The sequence below is a fragment of the Eurytemora carolleeae genome, unplaced genomic scaffold, assembly GCF_000591075.1.
Source record: "Eurytemora carolleeae unplaced genomic scaffold, Eaff_2.0 scaffold584, whole genome shotgun sequence".
NCBI lineage: Eukaryota > Metazoa > Arthropoda > Copepoda > Calanoida > Temoridae > Eurytemora > Eurytemora carolleeae.
This window is the reverse complement of record NW_019396595.1, coordinates 130,593-157,848: the sequence shown is the minus strand read 5'-3', so window position 1 is coordinate 157,848 and position 27,256 is coordinate 130,593. Positions and strand designations below refer to the sequence as shown.

The 27,256-nt window shown below is 33.1% G+C and overlaps 2 protein-coding genes across 4 annotated transcripts; both read right to left on the bottom strand.

Moving 5' to 3' along the window:
* Nucleotides 1-324: 324 nt before the first annotated feature.
* LOC111706058 (G-protein coupled receptor Mth2) lies at nt 325-14,321 on the bottom strand. The gene is made up of 15 exons (XM_023478812.1): nt 14,231-14,321; nt 13,780-13,830; nt 13,581-13,630; nt 12,291-12,370; nt 12,033-12,090; nt 10,836-10,960; nt 10,569-10,737; nt 9,659-9,762; nt 7,407-7,545; nt 6,675-6,831; nt 5,731-5,817; nt 3,952-4,030; nt 1,352-1,452; nt 880-918; nt 325-549 (listed from the first exon to the last, which is right to left on the bottom strand). Exons 3-15 carry the CDS (start codon nt 13,618-13,620, stop codon nt 402-404), a joined length of 1,326 nt encoding a protein of 441 aa, XP_023334580.1. The 5' UTR covers nt 13,621-13,630; nt 13,780-13,830; nt 14,231-14,321; the 3' UTR covers nt 325-401.
* A 2,062-nt stretch (nt 14,322-16,383) lies between these two features.
* Nucleotides 16,384-22,113, bottom strand: LOC111706057 (filamentous growth regulator 23). 3 transcript variants are annotated; one of them, XM_023478810.1, is made up of 7 exons: nt 22,044-22,113; nt 20,812-21,956; nt 20,649-20,748; nt 20,446-20,542; nt 18,490-18,815; nt 17,897-17,973; nt 16,384-16,545 (listed from the first exon to the last, which is right to left on the bottom strand). In XM_023478810.1, the coding sequence occupies exons 1-7, from the start codon at nt 22,072-22,074 to the stop codon at nt 16,399-16,401; spliced, it is 1,923 nt and encodes a 640-aa protein (XP_023334578.1). In that variant the 5' UTR covers nt 22,075-22,113; the 3' UTR covers nt 16,384-16,398. The 3 variants fall into 3 exon arrangements, with proteins under 3 accessions (XP_023334578.1, XP_023334577.1, XP_023334579.1); XM_023478809.1 differs by having other exon boundaries at nt 20,649-21,956; XM_023478811.1 differs by lacking the exon at nt 16,384-16,545 and adding an exon at nt 16,817-16,865 and having other exon boundaries at nt 20,649-21,956.
* Nucleotides 22,114-27,256: the final 5,143 nt, after the last annotated feature.

Below are 27,256 nucleotides of genomic sequence, written 5' to 3'. Positions count from 1 at the left end.
AATTTAATGAATTTAAGCCTCGTCTCAAATCACCCAAAAACCGGTTTCAATCTTGAAAAACTTGATACAATTTTAAGTGGAACCAACCATATTTGAGTCGCGGTTTAAATTTAAGCTCAAATTCTATTCGGCCTCCGGTTATTTTGTTCAACCTAAGCACAAAATTCTAGACATCATATAATACTTATAGCACGTTGATGTTACGTTAGCCCCGGAGGGGGGGGGGGGGGCAGATAGATTTCCCCTCCAATTCTAAATTGAATCGAATAAAAATTATTATTGAATTTTTACGTTTAGATTAAATCTGATTCCATCCAATGTAAATTGAAAATTATTAATATTGTTTATTTCGGGTGAAAATTTAAATAAAAAATCAATGAGGATGCAAGTTACATCATGTTTCAGCTGCGTTTCTTCTCGTTAAAAGGTTGGTTCGTTGCATTTGGTTTAGATGTTGCTGCTGTGATGATGCTAGTTGCTGATGATGTTGTTTGTTGTGGTAGACTTGGTGGAATATTATCTAGTTCTACCTCCACGCTAGACTTCCTTCTATATTGCACAACAATATTTTTCAATTTTGAACAAATTTTGAAAATATTTTGAAAATATTTGAATTAAAGATCCAATCATGTTTTTCAATCAGTATTTGTTTAAGATTTGAGAAATCCGTAGATTTAAACGGAAAAACCTGCGAATTTTTTTCTGATCTTTATGTACCCATGGTTTCGATCGAAATTTATACATATTTAGGATCAAATTGTTATATTTGATATATTTGGGTCTGTTGTTAGTATTATCATTACCAAAGCGGACTTAGTCTCAAGATTATTACATTATATATTTGACTTCTGTAGTCAAATCTAATTATATTGTGGATTCCTGAATACAGACAACCGGCGGGAACTGAACTTTTTTATACTGAAAAAAATATCAATGAAAACTTTGCTAAAACAGAGTAGATAACTTTTTTCCTGCAATTATTATCTATTTTTTATTTGACATTAAAGGGAGTGACCGGCTATGTAAGGTAATTGAACTGAGTAGGCTGTGTTGTGGAAAACTTCTTTCGGATTCATTTGAGACATATTACTTTATTTTTCGTTGTCGTTATTTAATAATTAAAAAAAAAACTAATTCTGAAAACGTATCCACCCCCAAAGCAGGAGTTTTGAACGTCGAATTTGCTCTTAAACTCAGGATTTACAGATCTTTAAAAGTTTAATATAAGTGAAGCCGAAAGAGGCTTTCCACAACACTGCATACTCAGTTCAATTACCTTACATAGCCGGTCACTCCTTTTAAAGAAAACGAAAGTTGGAGTTATTTTCTGAATTTATTGAAAGCCCAGGACCTGCTGCGAATGCTGGACTGTGTTGGCAGACCAAGATAAAATCTTTTAATACTCCGAATAATTCTTGATTTCATCACCACTATCAAGAATATGATAAACCCCTGAAATCACAAACAACTTTGATTATCTTTTTTAGAGAAATTTAATCTTTCTTTATGCATCTCACAAATAATAAAATGCATAGAGTTATTGAAAGAGAAAGAGAATATAGAATTATTTGGTTTGTTGTATCCGAGTTTTGTATTAGTTAGAATTTTAATAATTTTAAATAAACTGTTTTCTACTGACCCAACAATATACAATAAATTGAATGCTGGTAGAGGTTCTCATATGTAGATTCAAAATTAAAGAATATTTCACCCTTAACATGTTTTATGTTTCCAAAACCGAGGTGACCAAATCATTCAGGAGTCGGCAATCAAGGATTCCAGTAACTGGAAGGGATGGATTATTCCAGAGAGTGATCCCTCAGAACATGAAGCAGATGTATGCGCTCCAGTTACATCGAACATGGTCAAGAAACTAATTAATGGGCTGAAGACAGAGCGTGCTCCAGGGATAGATGGAGTTTCATGTCAAATGTTAGTGTATGCGGGTCAGGGAGCCATAGATCTCCTTACTTGCATGTACAACAACATGCTCAGTTTAGGTACAGTCCCAGAGATGCTGTCAATAGGACGTATGACCTTGATTGATAAGAAATTACCATCACAGGTAGTTACGGGTAAACGTCCTTTAACAGTGTCAAGCGTTGTTCTTAACGTGTTCACTAAGATAATCCATGAAAGAATGAACAGAGTATGCGAAGAAGAAGGGTATTATGGACCTATCCAATTTGGATTTAGATCTGGTAGGTCAACCACTGATTGCGTTTTTATACTTCTTGCAGCCATAAGGAAGGCCAAAAAACGAAACCACGTGATTTCTTTAGCATTCTGCGACATCGCCAAGGCTTATGACTCGGTGAACAGGGAGTTGCTATACACAAAATTGGATGCAGTAGGTTTTGGTGGTAGAGTTAAGTCAATCATCCAAGCCATGTATTACAATGACTCTGTACAAGTCCGAATTGGGAGTGGGTTGTCTTCCCCATTATGGTTCACAAGAGGAGTCAAACAGGGTTGTGTATTGTCACCACTCCTATTTGCTTTGTACCTGTCGGGGTTAGGTAAAGCACTTCATGCGATGAAGGAGGGAATCAATTTCGAAGGGTTAATAATATCCGCCCTTATGTTTGCGGATGATTTAGTCCTCATTTCTAGAACAAGGATACGTGGCATGAATAGACTTTTGCGTGCGGTACATAAATTTTGTCAAGATATGCATATGAAATTGTCTGTTGATAAAACAGTCATGCTGTCGACAGGAACAGGAAATACTTCCTGGAAGATTTCAGACTCAGAGCCGGTCTTGGAATCAGCTCTTGTAGCTAAGTACCTGGGAGTGGAGGTAGGCGTGAAAGGGAGAAATCTGGTCAAAGCTCGGGAAGCCAAAATGATACAAACGGCTCGAGCTTACGCTCATACTATCATGGGGTGTACTAGGGTTGGTCTGGACAGATCCTTGACGGCAAGTACTCTATGGGAGTCATGCGCCATACCATCTATCCTATGGTTCGTCTTGCAGCTCCCATCTTCGGCTTCCAAAGTTTCAGCCTATTTGGATGCAGGCATGAAACCTTTCGACCTAAGGCTGAAGGCCAGGCAACTATTGTTTCTCCACGCAGTTAGTAGGCCTAGGAAAGACAAGCTAGTCCGTATGGTTGTTGAATCAATCCTCGCAGACACACTTGATCCCTGGACAGCTCAGGTACAGGAAGGAATTAATAACCTCCCCCTACGGAACTACTTCTCAGCTAACAAGAGACAAATCAAGGAGGCCATCAAGCAATACCAAGTCAACACAGTACGATCCTTGAAGGCAGGGTTTAGTAGCCTGACATGGATGAGTGAGCCAGTCAGATGGTTCACGCTACAGCCGCATGTGAACGACTCCCAGGAGAGCAGAACCATTAACAGGTTCCGGGCTGCAGATGTAGGACTAGGAAACAGACGTCCAAACTCCTGGGGCTACCAATATACAAATTGCCCACTTTGTGAAGAGGATGGAAATGTGTTCGTACTCAACGAACTACATGTCATTCTGTGCTGTCCTTCCATTGGATTTGAACGATGGACTAGAGACATAGACAAGTACATTGGGGAGTGCAATGTACGAGGCCTTTATTCTCCAGGAGAAATTATGAAAGGTTTTTTGGGGGGTGATGGAGCTGACAATGTTACAATGATGGGCAGGGCAAAGGACCTGAAATGCTTACTTGATGCTTGGCTATGTTTGGTAGCTCCAACTTAAAAGGTAATGTCAGGTCACCTAGTACTTCCCTGGTAGGCTGTGGTAAGATACACCTCTGGACTCTGATCCTGCCACGCCTCCTGGTAGTATCTCTCCATTATGTGTTTTGGAGGCCGGGGGGGCAGGGCTTAAGTTACTTAACCCCTTGGGCGGTCTGGGTCTCCCATATTGGGGGGATTTTCAGATTTAACTCTTTATCTTTATCTTTATGTAATAAAAAATAAAAACAAATATTGTAAAAATTATACCTGTGAAGCATTGGCAATATCGAATACTATTGAAGATTTCCACACAACCTTTGTGCCAATACCCCAGGCAATTGCCCAACTAAAAATAATATTGTTAATCGTTACCATTCGTACATTTGTACAGTTAAAGCTTCATTCGTACATTTGCACAGTTAAAGTTTCATTCGTACATTTGTACAGTTAAAGTTTCATTCGTACATTTGTACAGTTAAAGTTTCATTCGTACATTTGTACAGTTAAAGCTTCATTCGTAAAATTGTACAGTTAAAGCTTCATTCGTACATTTGTACAGTTAGAGCAAGAAAACTGTGGAGTGTGAAGACGACATTATAGCAATACTTAATCGTATTTGACCTAGTAACAAGGCATATGGTTATACTACAGGATGTCCCAAAAAACATGGGAATTCAGTGAGGAATTCGATATCGTCTTTGTTATGAATTAGCATTGTAATACCTAATTTCAAAAGCCATAATATTATTATGTCTGCTAGAGTTTAATTTATGAAAAGGGTAAAGACTGTAAAGATGTGTTTATAATGTGTCCGCAAGATGAACAGTGAAGACGGACAAGTTAACTCTGTTTGTATACTGCAATTTTCTTGTTTTACTAAGTACACCCGTATGCAGTCAAAACATAAACAAACAAAATGTGAACATAGCAAACGAAACTCTTACAGATTACAGCTTTCTCAGATAGGTATCACTATACGAAATCAAAGAATTATTCATTAAGACGATATCGAATTCGTCACTGAATTCCCATGTTTATTGGGACACCCTGTAGTACCTTATTTTTGAAGTGAAATGGGCCTGTTTATCTGCACCAATTAGCTGTGTCTTATTTTCAGACTATTCAAAGTCAGAACATGAGTCTAAAAGTCGTCTTCCTATTCTAGAGTTTTATGTTTCTAATTGTAATAAAAATACCCTTACTTCAAAACTGTATTTGGTTAAACTTGCAATATTTTAATTCTAAAATTAAATGAAATTAAAACCCATAAAAAAACGACTATTTTTTAAGTTTGTTTTTGGTTTGTTTTCTGCATATATTTTATAGTTTCTACAAATGTTTAAAATACAAACTTTTATAATATTTGAAATAAAATATGGTCGAATCAGAGCTTAAAGCTTTTAAACGAGATAAGGTTAAGCTAAGTGTTAAAGAACCTGAATATCTGAGACTTTTTATGTAAAGCTGAACAGATTTATAAATATTTCATTGGATACATTTGTAAATTCTTGTTTAGGGTAAAACTGTTTAAGAGAAGTTTGTTTTTAAAATAGCAACGTTTATAAAGCTTTTAATCCTAAATTAATAAAATGGTAATTTTAAATTTCTTTTCTAAAAATCTGACCGGTTTGCCTTCTTTGCCTCTCAAATATTTTTTCGGTAACGGAACATAGCAAATATTGGACTTTAAAGCGAGTTGATCACATAGATTCACCCTGTTATCAACAGTTTCATTCATTTTTAAGACAGGGTCGACTTTGAAGTGTCTGAACACACTTTAGGCTTAAATTTTACCGCTCTAACTTACTTAGATTTGCTTGTAGCCCTGAGCATTTACATTTTAGAATATCCAATTACTTACTTTTAGATCTATTTTTTCAGACGTAACTGGCAAAATTCTAATTGATTTTATGTGTGAGCTTGCAACCTTTATTTAAACCACAATTTGATCGCATTCCATTCACTAAAAAGTTTCGAGCACAGATAAAACATTTTATTAAATTAAAAAATTGCTTGAAAAAATGTATATTTTTATTAAATTATAACCTGGCGATCTCTGCAATCCATGTAAGTCCCATAACAAAAAAGAGTTCTACCACAATAGCAAACCTTTGCTTTGTTTTACGCTTTATTCTAAACAGAAAATATCAATAATAAAATTAAAAATGTAATTTCAATATTTATAACTCCTACTTTGGGGGTAGATACGTTTTCAGAATTTTTTTTTAAATTATTAAATAACGACGACATAAAATGTAAAAAAAAAGTTTTACAATAAACTACAGAAGTCATGTATAGGAACATGTTGAGAAAATAAAAATGAATCTTATCATCGAAAATAAGTAATCTTGTTCAATTATTACTTTCTATTTTCTCATTATTTAAGTTTCTTATTATATACAAAGATTTCCCCACATTTTCTAGAATTATTATTGAAAGACGACATTTGCAGAATTTGAAGAAATCTGCGAATAAATTCAAAGAAAATTAGAAATTTAATATAATAATGAAAACGAAATATTCGATTTTAGCATTGATTTATTGACAAATTTCTTTTGAGAAATATGTTCCTTACCATCTAATCAGATTACTGTATAATTTTTATTTTATTTTTCGTTGTCGTTATTTAATAATTAAAAAAACTAATCCTGAAAACGTTTCCACTCTCAAAGTAGGAGTTTTGAACGTCGAATATGCCCTCAAACTCAGGATTTACATATCTTTAAAAAGTTTAATATGTCTCAAATAAATCCGAAAATAGTTTTCCACAACACTTTAAACCTATTTTAAACCTACAAAAAGACAACAAGATGAAGGTTTAAGGGTACCGGTGTGAATCGGACTTTGCCTGTATGCCATGTAGGTTCACAATAAATTACGATTTTACCCCCCCAAAATATAAACGTCAACGGTCAATTTTTTCTTTTAACGTTTTGCGAGGTCTTTTTTCTCAAGTTCTTATGATTTTATAATCATTCCTTCATATTTACCTATCGTTGGCTGCTGGGGCCCAAACACCGAAGACGAGTGACCACGAAGCCAGAAAGAAGAAAACAATGTTCGCGGCAAGGAGAACTCCGACAGGCGCGTGGAAATACAACATCTTTCCCCAGTTAGTGTTGAAGAAACAACTCTGCTCTCCGATCCCTGCATTCATTTTTTTTACAAATTAGAACGCAATATAACTTTAATTCGGTCTTTTAATTAATAAAATTATAATGATGAGTTTTTGTTCTGTTTAAAAATTATTACTATATTCATTAAAAACGATCCATTAGGGAATTATAGTTTTTTCCAAAGAAGCAAAACCCTTCATTATTATTGAGCATCGTTCTCGCTTCATACTATTTAAACATCGTCTTTCATGATGAAGATATCCTTGTTTTTCTTTCTCAACATTGTTAATTTTGAATAATGGTTTCTCTGTAAAAGTGTCCTGCGGATTTATGCAGCAGAAAAAAATCACAGAAACTCAACACTGTAAAAAATAGAAAAACAACAATATCTTCCATTCCATTGGTACTGTAGTGATTTGGACAGTTCCATCTTTAAAATGGAATCACAATTGATATATTTTGTATACTGTCCCTTTATACGTTTTTCTATTATAAAACACCCTTAATTTTTCAAAGTTTGAATCATATTTCTTATTATTTTTTAGAATATGAATTGATTGTATTTCAAGTAAAAAGACTAACTTATTTTCTTCTGTTTGTTATCACCTGGAGTTATGAGGTTCTCTGTAAGCCAAGTTGGAATACTCTCTATAGTCAGGGTTATCATGGAGATTAGGAACGGGAACCCCCAGGCGTAAACGGAGTAGTAGATAAACTTCTTCTTCTTTGTCATGATCCGGTCCACCTTAAACATAATCCGTTCTACCTTAAACATAATCCGTTCTACCTTTAACATAATCCGTTCTACCTTTAACATAATCCGTTCTACCTTTAACATAATCCGTTCTACCTTAAACATAATCTAGTTCATCTTAAACATAATCCGGTCTATCTTTAACATAATCCGGTCTATCTTAAAGATAATCTGCTTTATTCTAAACATAATCTGGTTCATCTTAAACATAGTCCGGTCCATCCTTAACATAATCTGGTTTATCTTTAACATAATCCAGTCTATCTTAAAGATAATCTGGTTTATCTTAAACATAATCTGTTTCATCTTAAACATAATCCGTTCTACCTTAATCATAATCCGTTCTACCTTAAACATAATCCGGTCCATCTTACATAATCCAGTCTATCTTAAAGATAATCTGCTTTATCTTAAACATAATCTGGTTCATCTTAAACATAGTCCGGTCCATCCTTAACATAATCTAGTTTATCTTTAATATAATCCGGTCCATCTTAAACGTAATCCGGTATATCTCAAGCATAATCCGGTCTATGTTAAACATTATCCAGGACCACTCCACCTTTAACATAATCCAGTTCAACTTTAACATATTCCAGTCTATCTTAAACATACATAATCCTGTCCATCTTAACATAAACCGGTCTATCTTAACATAATCCAGTTCAACTTTAACATATTCCAGTCTATCTTAAACATACATAATCCTGTCCATCTTAACATAAACCGGTCTATCTTAACATAATCCAGTGTAACTAAACCAGCATATTCCGGTCTAACAAAACCAACATAATCTAGTCTAACTAAACCAGCATATTCCGGTCTAACTAAACCAACATAATCCAGTGTAACTAAACCAACATAATCCAGTGTAACTAAACCAGCATATTTCGGTCTAACTAAACCAACATAATCTAGTCTAACTAAACCTGCATATTACGCTACATATTTAATGTGAAAGAACTGTTATAGACGTTAAATCATGTTCAATTCACAGCGGTGCCCTTCAAACCTATGTCTTGATCATCGACGAAAATTAAGTGCCGGGAAACTCGATTTTTAGTGTGCTATTGACAATGAAAAATGCAAACATGAATACCTCTGTCGTACAAAGCAAGCAAAGATTTAAAGCGAACCATCGTGAATTGGCTCAGGTACATTTACCATAATACTTTTACAATAAATACATTTGCCATAATACTTTTACAATAAATACATTTGCCATAATCACACTTGCCAGAATACGTTTGCAATAAGTAACACTTGACATAATGGCTACAATTGCCAAAATTGAAATTAATTGAAATAAAATATTGGAAAAGTATTGCACTGTCATTGATTTTTCACCGAGCTCTTTCTTCTAGTATTAGTGTTCATGTCTTTCCCAGAAGCAATGTTAGAAAACTAGTTGGGAATTTATATGAGAAAATTTAGAGCATTTATAGAAAAAAAGTTAGACTTATATCTTTGTAAAAGTTTGAAAATCATGGCAAAAGTAATTATGTCAAGTGCAACTTATGGCAACTGTTACTTATGGCAAAAGTATTTATGGGAAGTGTAATTGTGGAAAGTGTATTATGGCAAATGTAACTGAGCCTGTGAATCGAACATAGAAAGGTCCATTTAAATTCCGTCAAGAGTCCCTTTTGTAACTTTTAAAAATGTGATAATATATTACCATAGATAAAGATAGATTGCGCATAAGACGACCTTTTTCATCTTGAAAGATATAAATGTACAGAGATGTTTTGAAGATATTCCTATTATATAGATTAACTAGGTCGGTTGTGAACATTGGCTGTTCTTATGCCATTGAGTACTTGTGGTGTACATGAGTTCTGTAGAGAGAAATTTAAGTTAGTATAGTCCTTCTTCAATTCTCGTCAATATGATATATTGCTCAGTGAAATATTGTTGTTGAAATAGTTCCATTCCCGGAGTTATTTTACACTCTATTATGAAATCCATTAAAACACCAAACCACCCCGCTTATCATTGAAGTACACTTTGACCCCTAGAAGTATGAGTTCGCTGACTGTACAATTCTTGGTGATTTTGTGTACATAAGCTATCTATGTTTATTTATTTATCTATGATATATTACCATAGTGCCGTATCCCCGCATATGCCTGAATGTCCGCCAGATATCAAAACTCATTACATTTACCCAGAAGAAGCTTGCCAGAAAGAAAAAATGAAGAGAAAATCCTAAAAAACCAGAATTAATTACAGATTGAGGCTTATAATGCTCTCCCGCCCACACGTCTCAACTCTCAACAAGAATATGAATATAATCAAATTTTGTTTAGGACTTATAGGGCTTACAAATAGATTATTATTTTTCAAGAAAGTCAACAAAAAAATAATCTTCTTTAAAACTTAACCAAATTATGTTTTTTTCTATGTCTTCTGAAACCATATATTTAGATTTTTATATTTCATAGCCAATTCCATAGGTCGAATATTTGTTTTATGAACAAACGATAAATTAAAGAAATGGTCTTAAATTTTCATTTTTCTTTACACCCATAAAATGGCTATAAATAACCACAGTTTTACGGCATCAGTTTGATTTAAAGTTCTGACCAATTTTAGTTTTCTTAAAAATGCGCGTAAAAAAACTTTTAACTTCCTTGGCAATTTTTTCGCGGATTTGAACTGTGGAAATCAGAAGCGGCTTGATTTATGGAAAAATTATTTTTACTTGTTATTAAAGGGGTCTGTAGTTGCTGTTTCAAGGCCTCTTTTAAACGCTCAAATCAAAGCGGTGAACATTGAACCGTTATATGATCAATAATGTAGAAGTTTTATCTTTATTTTTTACTTGCTGGAAGTGTTCAATTCTGATAATTCTCTCAAATGATTCTTTAACAAAATTCCGTAACCCCCTTGTTAAAGAAACTGAAAATATGAATATTAATGCTTGATCATTCAAAGCTTTTAAAGGTTCTTTTTAAAATGTTCATGCGACGCGAAAACTCCCTTTAAGACGGTGATATATCAATTAAACTTACCAAGCAGTTTGCAATAGAACGGGTAGTCTGTGACTAGATCAAGTCCGCAAATATATAGAATGAAAAGGATGAGATAAGACCAAAACATGGCCAACAAGTGAGACATCTTCATCCAGCTAAACATTGAGTTTCGTAGCTCAGGGACCAGCACATGTAACATCAAGCTCACCTTAACCATCATCATTATCATCATTATTATCATTATCATTACTATCAGTATCATTATCCATCATTTTTAATCACTTATCAAACAAAAAAAATACTTACTAGAAGACTAACAACAGATATTAGGAGAAGAACCATAATGAGATGTGATGTAATATAAAGATAATAATTGTCATTTCTTCTAGACTCACACACCTCCCCCTCTCCATATTCATCATTCATCAACCCTGAAATATAACAGGATAGTAAACGTTATTTTAGGTAAAGAGTTGCTAGGGGAAGTGGCCTTTTTTGTCCTAGCACTCTCATTTTTAACACTGTCACCTTGATATTTCTTGTTATTTAAGCTCTAATTATATTGAAAAATGGAACAAAAAAATGTGTTATAATTTGTCAAAACCAAAAAAAAAATTATTTTTACATTTTTCCAACCCTTATTTCCATTTTTTAAAACATCCATTGCATTGCACCCAAACCTTTAAAGTTAAGGGTCTAGACCTCCAACCTCTGAAGGATTTAAGAGGCTGTCTAGACCTCCAACCTCTGTAGGATTCAAGAGGCTATCTAGACCTCCAACTTTTATAGGATTTCAGAGGCTGTCTAGACCACCAACCTCTGTAGGATTCAAGAGGCTGTCTAGACCTCCAATCTCTGTAGGATTCAGGCTGTCTAGACATCCAACCTTAGAAAGGATTCAAGAGGCTGTCTAGACATCCAACCTTTATAGGATTTAAGAGGCTCTCTAGACCTCCAACCTCTGAAGGATTCAAGGGGCTCTCTAGACCTCCAACCTCTGAGAGATTCAAGAGGCTGTCTAGACCTCCTACCTCTGAAGGATTCAAGAGGCTGTCTAGACCTCCAACCTCTGTCGTATTTAAAAGGCTATCCTAGTTTATTCCAATTCAAAAAGGAGAATTCCCGATTCACAACGGTACCCTTGACACCTTAATCCGATCAATAAAACTGAGTCCTATACGAAAACTCTAATATACGTGAATCACAGTTTAAACAGATCATATATTCAGCAAAAACGGAACAAATTGGCAAATTACGATAACCCAGAGGTGCTTAGAATTTTAGATAGTCTTTTATTATAATTTAAATGTTAAAATTTCATTTCATTTCGTATAAATCGGACACAGTTTTAAATCAATTTCTCGAGACAGTGACATCAGATAGAATTATTGTTGGTGGCGATCAACCCCTAAAAAGTACACCTTTCATTTGATCTTAAAAATCGTTTAAAATTTTGAATTTTAAGGGCATTCCTTTTCACAGGTGATTTAAAATGTATGTCACCTGTTTGAGAAATGCAGTATTCAGATGATGTTAAAAACTCTTCATGGTAAAACATACCCTGCACAAATAAAATAAATTTTTAGGTTTAAATTTTTTAATAGTTCAACTAGATTTATGTTAAAAAAGTCAAATCGAAAATTGGCGCAAAATTTAGAATTGCAAAATATTAGATATTACGACCCCCCACCCTCTTGCCCCAAATTGCGCCTCAGCATTCTTTTGAAAAAATCATGATAAGTTTAAATAAAAACTACTAACCTCTGAATTGATGGACATGTTGACCTTCATGGTATCGCATGAAAGATGGAAAGGGCGAGGTATAAAATCATCAAAATATCCTTAAAGGAATAGTAGACGAATCATCAAAACATTCTTAAAGGAATAGTAGACGAATCATCAAAACATACTTAAAGGAAGAGTAGACGAATCATCAAAATATCCTTAAAGGAATAGTAGACGAATCATCAAAATATCCATAAAGGAATAGTAGACGAATCGTCAAAATATCCTAAAATGAATAGTACACGAATCATCAAAATATCCTTAAAAGGAATAGTAGACGAATCGTCAAAATATCCTAAAATGAATAGTAGACGAATCATCAAAATATCCTTAAAAGGAATAGTAGACGAATCATCAAAATATCCTTAAAAGGAATAGTAAACGAATAATCAAAATATCCTTAAAGGAATAGTAGACGAATAATCAAAATATTCTTAAAGGAATAGTAGACGAATAATCAAAATATTCTTAAAGGAATAGTAGACGAATAATCAAATTATTCTTAAAGGAATAGTAGACGAATAATCAAAGTATCCTTAAAGGAATAGTAGACGAATAATCAAAGTATTCTTAAAGGAATAGTAAACGAATCATATAAATATCTTTAAAGGAATAGTAAACGAATCATATAAATATCTTTAAAGGAATAGTAAACGAATCATATAAATATCTTTAAAGGAATAGTAAACGAATCATTAAAATATCCTTTATGGAATAGTAGACGAATCATCAAAATATCCTAATAGGAATAGTAGACGAATCAGTAAAATATCCTTAAAAGGAATAGTAGACGAATCATCAAAATATCCTTAAAAGGAATAGTAATCGAATCATAAAAATATCCTTAAAGGAATAGTAATCGAATCATCAAAATATCCTTAAAAGGAATAGTAGACGAATCATCAAAATATCCTTAAAAGGAATAGTAATCGAATCATCAAAATATCCTTAAAGGAATAGTAGACGATCAATAATCAAAATATCCTTTAAAGGGAGTGTAGCCGTAATTTGAGGTGACCATACATTTATTGAGTGAAAAACAAGAACCCTTCTCTGTGGCGAAAATCCAAGTTAAAATTAATTAAATTATCAGTTTCCAAGAGAAATGAATGATCTCTCATTTATTCTTGGTAAGAAAAAAGATTTTAATATATATTACTTCATAAATGAAGGGTCACTTGAAATTACCTCTACAGCTCCTTAAAGCTTGATTTAATTTAAGCACTTCAATGTTATTTTCATTTATTTTCAAAGTTTAATAAAAACCTGGTGGGGTCGTACAGTATTCATCCTTTCCACAGCACATATTCACACAACTAAACGAATATAAGATTATGCCTTGCAGCCCCCCTCCCCCCCCCTGAGAATTAATAAATTTATTTTCTGTCCTTTCACTCGAGGACCGAATTATCTATAATTTAATTTTGATTTGTAAAATTAATAATAATGCTTTGCGTGTATTTACCTAGTTTGTTGACAAACAGTACTGTAGTCAGTGCACACCAGTGCTATAGGTCTAAACACACATTTTGCAAATAATTTCTTACCAAATTTTTTGGAGAATTCCTACAAATATTTGTATATCAAGGCTGTGTATTATTGTCCTGCTGGATTTTGCGACAATTTTACGACAATTTTAGCTTTATTTTGCAGCAAGTAAATTTCACAACCATAATTTCATAATTGCAGGAATTTCTGTGCTCATATAGCACATGATTGAGCTCAAACTAAAAAAATAATATTCCGCGCAATTTCGATTTAAGTTTGAAATCTAGAATTCGCAGAATTCCGTGAAACAGTTTTGGAATTCAGGTGGCAAGTGGAAACCCTGCAGCTGATTAAAGGAAACAAATCCCATTTCGTGACGAATATCTTTAAGATTAAATATTATAAAACCAAATTATTTTAAAACCTACTTGATAAAGGATCCGTCCTCAATCCCAAAATCGATGCAATAATCCTCCTGATCCCCTGAGTAAAAGTATACAGGGCTACCCCCCAAAAATGATAAGACTTTAATGACGACCTTAAATTGTTCAAATTCAGCAAGTATGTTTTACTTTAACACAGTCATTGGATACGTCATATACAACAAGGCTAAAAATGCTTGACTGTCGTTTTTAAAGTCTCATAGTTTGTGGGCAACCCTGTATTAAAGATTTTATTGATACATTGTCAATATTCTAGTTAAAATCAAAATCAATCTTGGAATAAAATTTTTTTTAATATATTAAAAAATTGCAACATTTCGTGAAATTTCATCTGGAAGAGAATATCAGTTTTAAAGGGACTTGAACGCTTTTCATACTTATTTCATTCAATGAAAAATTTCGCCTACCCTCTTTAAATTGGGTTTGATAAATTCTCACTTGTTAATGCTTGATTAATCTGATTTGTGGGGTCAGACGATATTGGTTTTGTTCCTGTATTTAGAGAATTGCAGGGGGCTTGGCCTTCTCCCTGTTACACAGGGTGTCCCAAAAAACATGGGAATTCAATGACGAATTGGATATCGTCTTTGTATTGAATTAGCATTGTAATACCTAATTTCAAAAGCCATAATATTATTATGTCTGCTAAAGTTTAATTTATGAAAAGGGCAAAAGACTGTAAAGATGTGTTTATAATGTGTCCGCAAGATGAACGGTGAAGACGAACAGGTTAACTCTGTTTGTATATACAGAAATTTTCTTGTTTTACTAAGTACAACCGTATGCAGTCAAAACATAAACAAACAAATTGTAAACATAACAGACGGAACTCTTACAGATTACAGTTTTCTCAGTAGGTATCACTATACTAAATCAAAGAATTATTCATAAAGACGATATCGAATTCGTTATTAAATTCCCATGTTTATTGGGACACCCTGTACCATATTCTTAATTATTAAAATGGACTTTAAGCGTAATTACAAACGACCCTCCCTGCCATGACAATAAAAATAATTCGAACAGGTTTTCACAAAGTAGAAATGCAAAAGTTACATGAACACAAGCTCAGCCATCAATGTCAAAACGGACACAAGCTCAGCTATCAATGTCAACACGAACACAATCTCAGCTATCAATGTCAAAACGGACACAATCTTATCAACTATCACAGTCAACACGAACACAAGCTCAGCTATCAATGTCAACACGAACACAATCTTAGCTATCAATGTCAACACGAACACAAGCTCAGCTATCAATGTCAACACGAACACAAGCTCAGCTATCAATGTCAAAACGGACACAAGCTCTTAGTAGATCAATGCCAACCCAATAGGCACAATCTCAGCTATCAATGTCAACACGGACGCAAGCTCAGCTATCAACGTCAAAACAGACACAAGCTTAGCTATCAACATGAAAACAGACACAAGCTCTGAATAGATCAATGTCAAACCAATGGGCACGATCTCAGCTCTGATGTTTTAACTAGTACTAAATTAATCTTAAGACTGTTATCACAGCAGAGTGTCTTACAACTGATTTGTACTTAGATATCTATGTTACTGATTAAGTTTTACATACGTATTTACAAGATTAGCACGGATAAATATAAGCGTAGTAAAGCCAGCCAATGACATAGTTATAAGTAAATCACAATACAGGTTTACAGACGTAGTTAGGCTAGGTTAATTGCACTACAAGTTTAGCGTAGCTAATGATACGCGCATTTAGATTTACAGACAATGTACAACGTAATAGTTATGTTCAGGTTAACAAATATGTATTTAATACAGTATTGCCTTTTCTTCTTAAAAAGCGTAATAATTTCAAAGCCACAAGAATGGCGTGCTATATTGCAAAAAAAACGGTAAAATAGTAAATTTAGTAATAAAATCTTATCTAAAAACATTAAATTTATAATACAGAGTTGACAGTGAATTAAGAGACGAAAGTGTGGATTATATTGTTAATATGGAACGTAATTGTAATTGGAAGTGACTCTCTCCTTTCATAAAGGGGCATAATGCCAGATTCTTCATGGATTCAGAACCAGCAATATTTGAATCCCTTTTGAAATGGAGTCACAATTAAATTCATGGACATCTCCTTCATGATCAGAATACCGTTGTGAATCCAGACATGCCACTCTATAATAGAGATTCAATTGAAATTACGTTTACTGAGTCCCTGTACTTAATTAAATTTAACAATAACGACATAATTTCCTGAAGAACACTTAATGAAGAGTTTATACAGACTGGTATACTCATCAATCCTGCTCCCCATCCAGATACCTTCACATTATATATGTTTAATCCTGCTCCCCATCCAGATACCTTCACATTATATATATGTTTAATCCTGCTCCCCATCCAGATACCTTCACATTATATATGTTTAATCCTGCTCCCCATCCTGACACCTCCACATTATATATATTTAATCCTGCTCCCCATCCTAATACCTTCACATTATATATATATATGTTTAATCCTGCTCCCCATCCTGATACCTTCACATTATATATATATATATATATATGTGTTTAATCCTGCTCCCCATCCAGATACCTTCACATTATATACATGTTTAATCCTGCTCCCCATCCAGATACCTTCACATTATATATATGTTTAATCCTGCTCCCCATTCTGATACCTTCACATTATATATATGTTTAATCCTGCTCCCCATTCTGATACCTTCACATTATATGTATGTTTAATCCTGCTCCCCATCCTAATACCTTCACATTATATATATGTTTAATCCTGCTCCACATCCAGATACCTTCACATTATATATATATGTTTAATCCTGCTCCCCATCCTGATACCTTCACATTATATATTTTAATCCTGCTCCCCATTCTGGTACCTTCACATTATATATGTTTAATCCTGCTCCCCATCCTGACACCTCCACATTATATACATGTTTAATCCTGCTCCCCATCCGGATACCTTCACATTATATACATGTTTAATCCTGCTCCCCATCCTGACACCTCCACATAGTATCTGTCCATAAGGAATAAAATATTTCATCGAAAAAGTTAAATCCTTCTTGCAACCAGCCAATTATTATAATGTAGCAAATTAGAAGCAATTTCTACAAAAGAAAAGAATTTATGAAATCAAAACTCATTCAGTAACTAACGGTTTGACAAAGATAACAAGGGAAGGTTGATTTTTTAGTTTTCAAAACATGTTATGTTCAGTTTTGAACCGCTGAATACAGTCCATTTGTCCGTTACTGATAGTTCAAAAATTGTTTATTTAAGATAGTTTTGTTTGATTCTTTGACAAAAAACTTTCCAAAAAAGCTTTTTGTTTATAATTTGCGTAATTTTTAAGCGATTTTTAAGAATTCGATGTTTCTAAACTCAGTGTTTCAAGCGGATAATTTGATAAACATCTTAGTTAAATTTCACTTTAGAAATGGTGCAAGGTGGATTTGAGCAATTTTATGAAAACATTGCCACAACAGTTACACGCTTATCGGAGAATAATTGTAGAGCTAACATTTGTCTCAGTGTAACAAAAGCAAAGTAGTTGAACCACCATATAGACCAACTTGCACCGATTCAAATTTAGAAGAAGTTGTTGAACTACTTCTTGGTATTTAAAAAATTGTGTTTCACACCTCTGAATGTGAAGGAGGTTGAAGTAATGGCAGCTCAACACCATGTAACCTCTCACAATAAGGAACACCTCCGCGTTCTAAAATATTAGAAAACATTAATTATTAAATTTGATTCGAGTTTGAAGCCAAAAACTTTGACCTATAACATGCTCTAAATTACAAAAACACAAAGTCGATAATTTGGCAGCAAAAGTTGGAATGGCTGTCAAATGATTAATTAAAGATTTGTTAAAATTTAAAGTATTTGAACTAGTTACGACTAGTTGTGCCTCACTATAAACAGCTCAACAATCCATGCATAGTTGATTACTTATCAATCATTAAATCCAACCTCTTGAGTCAAGTTTAACTCGGGAAAAAATCTAGTTTTGATTTCGATTCAATTTCTATTTCATATTTAAAGGTTAGGCTTTTGGCTTTGAATCAATGAAAAGTTTTCTCTCTGTGTTTCAGTTTATTTTCATTTTCATATGAACTGTTAATAACTTTTATAATTTGATTTCTAGAATATCTATTGTTAAAAAATCGAAGAAAGAGTAATTTTGTTCTACAGCACACTTTAATAAAACAACATTACAAAATATAGAACTTACCTAAGTGAACAACTTGTCTCTCCTGGCAACATTTATTATAAATTTTCTTGTTTGAACTTTGCTGTTGGGTTTCAGGTACAGTTGTGGTTGACGGTAAAACAGTTGTTGAAGAGGGTGTAATCACAGCAGGGATATCGATAGTTTCAAATACACTTTTTGGCATTAATGTTTTAGAATTTTTCGAAAAATCAAATTTTTCAGATTGAAAAAAGTTTGCCTTCAGTATACTTATCTTTGGTGGTTTTTGATTGACAACTATCGATCTATCTTGAGAAATAGTTGTCAACTCGTCTGTATGAATATATTCAGGCATGGACGGAGCCGGACTATAAAACAAGATGATTAAAAATATTACGATAAAAAGTTCTTTATTCTACATAAAAATGTAGCTTGTTTGATTGCTTGTTTGTATTCAATGACTTCAAAATTGCTAAACCAATCGGGCTCAAGTTGTTGCGTCGCCACTCACATGGCTTCATGCAAGGAAGGCATATAGACGGTAAAAAGTACAATATTTTACCTTGACACTTTAGAAATTAATGTTTACAGAAAATACATTAAACTGCCGAGTTTTTTCAATTAAAAAGAAAAATGGCGGCTCGAAAATAACATTTAAATGCAAAAATTGTTTCTAGAAAAGGGACGAGAAAGTCTTGTTTTGTTATTTGACAAATATTTGGATATAATACTCGCGAAAATACTCAGATTTGCTCATTTCAATCTATTACTGTAGAATTTTAATATTTCAAACTATAAACTGTGTCAAAAAATCTTTTAAATTATGTGAAAACAATTCATTTTAAATGATGATAATCCGTTAATACTTACCAGCAATCAAAGAAATAAGGAAAAATAGCAATGAAAAGAAATACGAAATAAATAAATAAAACCAGTAGAAAGGAAAATAAATTTACATGTATTCGTTGTTATGCATAATTTATCATTATTTATAACAAAGAAACTTTTTGTAAATGTACTTTATTTTACCCCAGTAAAGTATTTTGAAATCCTAAGAATCATGGATAAAAATTTTCATTAATTGCCTTTTAACGTCACATACACATTTAACAAAATAGAAAAAAGAAACATTATTAAAGTAAATAAAAGAATTCTTGGTATTGTAAATATAGAAAAATGCTGCTGACTAAATACCGCTTTAAAGCTATAGAATTTTATACACTAACTAGCTAAAGTGCCCGGCACTGCCCGTGGAAGTACTTTTTTTAATTTTGAAAAAAAAAAATTGAATTTTGAAAAACACATATTTGATTTTGAAGAATAAATTTCTCCCGGACACTCATGGGTTCCCTCAAAAAATTTAGTCCATTCGGTCCAGCCATTTGGCCAGCTTTAGCTAACAACGAAGAGCTTTATTATATAGATAAACTCAGTAATTTTATCTTTTAGAATTAAACATGCTGCTTAAAAGGAGTGTTCGCCAAAAAATGAAAGGTTTTTTTTCATGATCTGAGAGTTACTTTTGAAAACATTTATTCCTGTTTCGAGGATTTTTGATAATTAAGACGACATTTTCCCAGGAATGATCGAAAATCTAGCGCCAGCGAAATATTATTTTAAAGACCGAAATCAAAAACATTATGAAATATTAACTATTTACGAATGCGTCAAAAAATGATCCGATGACTATTGTTTGAAATATTTAAATGATTTGTTTGGAATTAAATTGATTATTCTAGGATCCGAGTTGAAAGTAAAGCGTACAAAACAAATTTTGGAAGTTTGAATTCAACAAAAGTTAAATTTTCATTTTTATTCAATGGCCTATTTAAACAACATTGATAAATGGGCTAAAAAAAATTCTGCCATTTGCTGCCCAGATGTTGAAAAAACTAAAGGTAGCATTTAAAACTGGCCACATTTGAATTATATGATAATGATTAATTCAAACCCGCTTTCAAATGTTCACAATTGCTCCCTTGAAATAAAATAATTTACCTAGAATTTAATGCACCTTGATCTGAAGTCGTAATATTTATTTTATTTTTGATTAATTCTGGTAACACGTCATTATCTTCCTGTTCCTCTACTACTTCTTTAAAAAAATTATCGCTGTTTTTAGTATAAAAGATAAGAATTTTGCAAAATTTTAAGGTTTATAAAAATTGATTTTATTAATTTTATCGAACAGTGAAATTTTCCTTTGGCGGGTTTGGTCTTATCTTTGGTGGAAGCTTTTTCATGAATTACAGCTTTGGTGGCTTCTTCTTCATCAATTACAGTTAAGATTGCGTCTGTAGTTGGATCTTTCTTTTCTTTCATAGATGAAGATTCATTTTTAGTGGGTTTGCATCCTTCTGTAGTGGGTTCATTTTCATCCATTGTAGCTGTATATTCTTTTGTAGTGGGATCATTTTTATTCTCTGTAGCTGTAAATCCTTCTGTAGTGGGATAATTTTTATCCGCCGTAGCTGTAAATCCTTCTGTAGTGGGATCATTTTTATCCACCGTAGCTGTAAATCCTTCTGTAGTGGGATCATTTTTATCCACCGTAGCTGTAGCTATAAATCCTTCTGTATTGGGATCATTTTTATCCACCCTAACTGTAAATCCTTCTATTGTGGATTCATTTTCATTCATGGTAGAGGTAGTTACTTCAATAGTGGGTTCATTTTCATCCACCGTAGTGGTAGATCCTTCTATTGTGGATTCATTTGCATCCAATGCAGCTATAGATCCTTCTAAAGTAGGTTCATTTTCATTCAATGTAGCTATAGATCCTTCTGTAGTGGATTCATTTGCATCTAACTTTGTGGATCCTTTTATAGGGGGTTCATTTTCATCCACAGTAGCTGTAGATCCTTCTATAGTAGGTACATTTTTATCAACTGTAGTGGTAGATTCTTTTATAGTGGTTTCATTCTCATCCACCGTAGCTGTAGATCCTTCAGCAGTGGGTTCATTTTCATCCAATGTTGTGGCAAATCCTTCTGTAGTGGATTCATTTGCAGCCAACATAGCTTTGGATCCTTCTGTAGTGGGATCATTTTCATCCACCCTAGGAGTAGATTCTTTAATAGTGGGTTCATTTTCATTCACGGTAACTGTAATGCCATCTTTAGCAGTAGAAGATTTTTTAGCCCCCATTGCTGGAGTTTCATCAATGAAAGGATCTCTTTTAAATGCCATAGTTGTAGTGTCATGTTTGGAAAGTTCTATGACATCTAGCACAGATTCAGTTACTTCTTTGAGAGTAACGATTCCACCACGAATAATTTGAGGATAATTAACAGCTAATTTATCATGCAGAACGATATTTTGGCCGTCTTGAGCTAATTGTATTCTTCTCGTCACATCATTGAATTCTGAGTCAGATTTAGTCACTTTTCTGGTACTGATGGTGTCATGTACAATGCTTTTATTGCTAACATTTTTAAATCTGTTTTCAGAAAAATGCTGTCTTTTCACATTTTCGAGCGTAAACCCAATGTCGAGTAGAATACATGAAACTAAAGAAAAAATTGATACAAATTCAATTTAGCATACATTTCAGTAAAGTTAATTATTTATTAAATTTTTTTTTCAATTTTTCTTTCCTGTCATATGGATAAGCCCAGATAGAATCATATTCTTTTTCTTATTCTCCAAACCTGCAAAAACATTTTTAATCTGAAATATAAAATCTGACTTTAAACCATTAAAAATAAAAAGTTCAGCTGAAATTGAAAGTCGATTTTTCACGACGATTATTGAGAAAGCTGATGTTTCATACATTTCCCGGAAAAAAATAGCTGTTTGGATTATTGAGCATGTGATAAAATAATCTGAAAATTATTATTAATGTTTTTTTATTATTATTAAATTGTCTTCTAATCTTTAAAGGGAGTGTTCGCGAAAAATGAAAGGGGGTATAGGCTTAGTGCGATAAAAAAGCGCTTTTGATCGCTATTAATCTTACTTCTATCTGTTGCGTCTATAAGGACAAAATTGTTAAAGACGTCTCATGCCGAATAACTTAGCGGCCATACAAATTGAGAAAATTGCAACTTAGACCGTAAAAAAATCAATTTAATTTGAAACAAATCATTCAGATATTACAACCTAAAGTCATCGGTTATCTTTCGCCACATTTGTATATAGTTTATATTTTAAAATATTTTTTTTAATTAATTTGTTTATTTCTCTTGTCGCTTGCGCAACTATCTAAGAATGCCGCACACCACTCAATCGATAATCGATGACTATAGGTTGTAATATCTAAATGATTTGTTTGAATTTAAATTGATTTTTTTACGGTCTAAGTAATATGTTGCAATTTTCTCAATTTGTATGGCCGCTTATAGTTATTCGGTATGAGACGTCTTTAACAATTTTCTCCTTATAGACGCAACAGATAGAAGTAAGATTAGTAGCGATCAAAAGAGCTTTTTTATCGCATTGAGCCTATACCCCCTTTCATTTTTCACGAACACTCCCTTTAAAATAAATATATATGTGTATGCATCTACACGGTTAAACCAGTCGTTCCAAGTAAAAAATTTAAATCCACCGAAAAAAATGAAAAATCGGCGAGTTTTTAATATTTTTAAGATTTACGAGATAAGAAGAGAGAAAGACGGGCCTTGTAATTGCAACATGTTCTACAGTGTGTAATATTGCAATATTGTTTCTAAACAATACACAATTACCATATTATTAAATACTTAATGATAAATTGTCATGTAACAACGTAAACAGATCTTGAAATACCATTTGAGGGCGTAGACCTGCAATATACAAAACCATGGTATAGGAAACCATAAATAACAGGATGCATGACCACAGCTTGAAACTTGTAAATTGTAGTACCAAGCATCATCAAATTATCTGTATATAAATAGTTGCTCTAAATCTAAATTGGAATAATAACAGTATTTATCTATGATTGAATAGGGAGAGAGTAATAATGGAAAAATGGAGAGATTGAAGAGATTAGACAAGCATATAAGAAGAACTCCCAAAGCTATGTTTATTTATTACGTGTACTGCAGTTTTCTGGGAGGAAATTAAATAAACGTACGCAGAGCCCGAATCTTCCCATCCGTACTTTTTGCAAACATATGACGTCCTCACTTATTCACGTCTTAAATACGGAGGAACTGTGTGCTGTTTAAATGCGATCTTCTATGACATTTAGCGACCGACAATAAACTGTTACATGGCGCGACCCCATAGACGAAAATAAATAGAAAGCTGTTCAAAATACACTTAGAATTGGCGACTTTCAAAAACTCTCAAGAAAAGCATTGGATTATCTAGTTTTTGTAAAATAAAACGACAAAATATTAAATTTTTCATTGAGCTTTATCAAAGTCGGATTGAATTTTACTTTTTGGATTAAATTTAATTATTAAAATTTAATTATTGATCCCATTTAAAAAGTTGTTTTGTGCACAGGTGCTGACACCTATTATAAGTTATTCATGACGTGAGTAAGTCTGTCCGTCCGAAAACAACTGATGGACAAATACTATAGAGTATGGAGTAGAGATGTGGAACGTTGAGACATACAGTAACTTTGAAGCCATATAGTAATATTGAAGGTATATAGTAATATTGAAGGCATACAATAATATTGGAGGCATACAGTAATATCGGAGGCGTTCAGTAACATTGGAGGCATGCATTTAACATTGGCTAGGAATACGGTAACAATGGAGGCATGAAATAAAATTTGAGGCATACAATAACATTAAAATCATACAATAATATTGAAGGCATAAATAATAACATTTAAAGCAAACAGTCACACAATGAATACATAGATTTAGGAAATATTGAGAAATAAAGAAAAATTGACGGATAAAAATTATTTAGAGGCACTAAATATTGCCAGAGAGGCAGATTAAAATTTTAATTATCTTAGAATTGTTCATACCAAAGCAGTTTTCAGCAAAAGCGTATGATTCTAGATTAATATCTGAACAAACTTTAAATTACGGAGATTGAGGGTTTCTATGGTGAATTGTTCACCATAATTAGTTTATAAATTCATCTAGATTATACTATCAGCATTATATAAATATTGCAACGAGTATCATTAGTGACAAAACTTCATTATGGCAACAAGTCCCATCAGCAGCTCTCTCCCTTTATTCCTTTCCATCAGCAGCTCTCTCCCTTTATTCTTACCCATCAGCAGCTATCTCCCTTTATTCCTATCCATCTGCAGCTATCTCCCTTTATTCCTATCCATCAGTAGCATTCTCCCTTATTCCTACCCATCAGCAGCTATCTCCCTTTATTTCTATCCATCAGCAGCTCTCTCTCTTTATTCATATCCATCAGCAGCTCTCTCTCTTTATTCATATCCATCAGCAGCTCTCTCCCTTTATTCCTATCTAACAGCAGCTCTCTCTCTTTATTCCTATCCAACAGGAGCTCTCTTTCTTTATTCCTTCCCATCAGCAGCTCTCTCTCTTTTTATTCCTATCCATCAGCAGCTCTCTCTCTTTATTTCTATCCAACAGCTCCTTTTTATTTAAGAGTTTTCTTTCATAACAGCACTTCAAGTTCTTTATCCCTCTTTCTTTAAGGATAAAATAGTTAATTTAAATTTTGTTTTTAAGTTTGAACCTATAAATTTGGATTTTTTTTCAAAAACCAGACTTTGCACTACGTGTGCAAATCTTTAATCTATAAATTTTGCTTGTCTGTTTGTTTGTATCCAATAAACGTCAAAACGGCTGAACCGATCGGGCCCAAATTTTTTGTGGGATATCACGTGACCACAAGGAAGGTTTATAAATGATAAAAATTTAAAATAATGTGTTTAAAGGTTTTTAATTTTGTAAAAAAATTTTAATTCTTGAAAATCCGCGATTTTTTTTTTAAATCCGCAAAATGTTCACAATCTAAATAGAAGATGGGGGCGAAGTGCCCTAAAAGCCTATTACAATAAAAATCACTATGCAATAAATAACTATACAATAAAAAACACTACACAATAAAAAAAAAACACCATACAATGAAAAGTTTTCGCAGATTTTCCTGCTGCTTGGTTGGTTAATTTTAAAACAGAGTCTTGATTGTCTGCCAAAGGTTTAAAGAGTATCCTTGTAAATCGGGCATTGCCACCTTTGCAGAAAGGGTCACTAATAATTACGCTTATAACAGTCACTTTAAACGCTTTAAAAGGTTTACATTCACACTAATTGAAACTTAATTTTACATAATAACTGTTCACCTTAAGTCGTTATCTGTCTATTTGTCTATTAATTGTCTATTAATTGTCTACTATGTGTCTACTATCTGTCTACTATCTGTCTATCTGTCTACTATCTGTCTACTATCTGTTTATCTGTCTATATGTCTTTCCGTCTATCTGTATATCAGTCTATATGTCTAACTGTCTATCTGTCTATCTGTCTATCTGTCTATCTGTCTATCTGTCTATCTGTCTATCTGTCTATCTCTAAGACTATCACTGATATTTACAAGATTGTACTTGCAGTCCCAAGGCAGGTGTAGTACTGAGGAGTCCCCTAGCAGCACAAGAATGACTGAACCTAAAGCTATAGTAAATGTTTGTTTTAACCAAGGTTATAATGCAAGGAAAGTTATTTTAAAGGTGTACGCATCTTTTGTACTGCAGTTTACTGTCTCTGGGAAATATTGTAAACACCAGACGAATGTCGAAGCCTGACATGGGCATATCCATCTTTCACATAAAAAATCAAAGAAATATTCTGGTCATAGGAAACTATTATGTGAATTTTCAAACTTATCAAAACGTAATGCTTTTTACCTCCTCGGATACTAAACGAACACTGATGCATCTATTCTAGTTTACAAATTCCGCCCACATAGAACTGGTTTCAATATGTACGCAGAGTATACGCAACATGCAATTAACTTTCCTTGCATTATAACATTGACAGAAACTATCTCAAGTACTGACGATGATCTCAGACTGAAATATATTTTCAATAAAATGTGGAACTATCATCTACTTTATTATTCTACAGAGGTCCATCTCCATCACCGAATTTGAAAGCTATAGTAAATGTTTGTTTTTAACCAAGGTTATAATGCAAGGAAAGTTATTTTAAAGGTGTACGCATCGTTTGTACTGCAGTTTACTGTCTCTGGGAAATATTGTAAACACCAGACGAATGTCGAAGCCTGACATGGGCATATCCATCTTTCACATAAAAAATCAAAGAAATATTCTGGTCATAGGAAACTATTATGTGAATTATCAAAATTATCAAAATTTAATGCTTTTAACCTCCTCGGATACTAAACGAACACTGATGCATCTATTCTAGTTTACAAATTCCGCCCACATAGAACTGGTTTCAATATGTACGCAGAGTATACGCAACATGCAATTAACTTTCCTTGCATTATAACATTGACAGAAACTATCTCAAGTACTGACGATGATCTCAGACTGAAATATATTTTCAATAAAATGTGGAACTATCATCTACTTTATTATTCTACAGAGGTCCATCTCCATCACCGAATTTGAAAGCTATAGTAAATGTTAGCATGCAATAGTAATGAAAATTCACTCATTCATTTTTTATGACCCAATACACATACTTTTAATTTCTTTCAGTATTTGTTTTTCAAAAATAGGCTGCAAACAATAGATTTTTAAAAGTGAGGTAGTGCTTAAAAGAAAAAGATGTGTCCATAAAGAAAATACTTCAATTCTAACCCCATTCAAAATAAGCTTACCTAATAGTTTTGGATTTGCAGCATTTGGGATTAGGAAGAGGACAGAGGCGTATACATTAGGGCTTAAAGCTCCCCCCCCCCC

Excerpts from the sequence above, each read along its gene's own strand:
- LOC111706058 (XM_023478812.1), bottom strand. The coding sequence starts at position 13,620 with ATGTGCTGTGGAAAGGATGAATACTGTACGACCCCACCAG. Across the intron at positions 919-1,351 it reads CAGTCCAGCATTCGCAGCAG|TATAAAAAAGTTCAGTTCCC; the intron begins GTCCTGGGCTTT and ends TATTTTTTTCAG. Across the intron at positions 550-879 it reads CGCCGGTTGTCTGTATTCAG|AAGGAAGTCTAGCGTGGAGG; the intron begins GAATCCACAATA and ends TGTGCAATATAG.
- LOC111706057 (XM_023478809.1), bottom strand. The coding sequence starts at position 22,074 with ATGATTCTATCTGGGCTTATCCATATGACAG. Across the intron at positions 21,957-22,043 it reads TGGGCTTATCCATATGACAG|TTTCATGTATTCTACTCGAC; the intron begins GAAAGAAAAATT and ends TTTTTTCTTTAG. Across the intron at positions 18,816-20,445 it reads CAAGGTGCATTAAATTCTAG|TCCGGCTCCGTCCATGCCTG; the intron begins GTAAATTATTTT and ends CTTGTTTTATAG.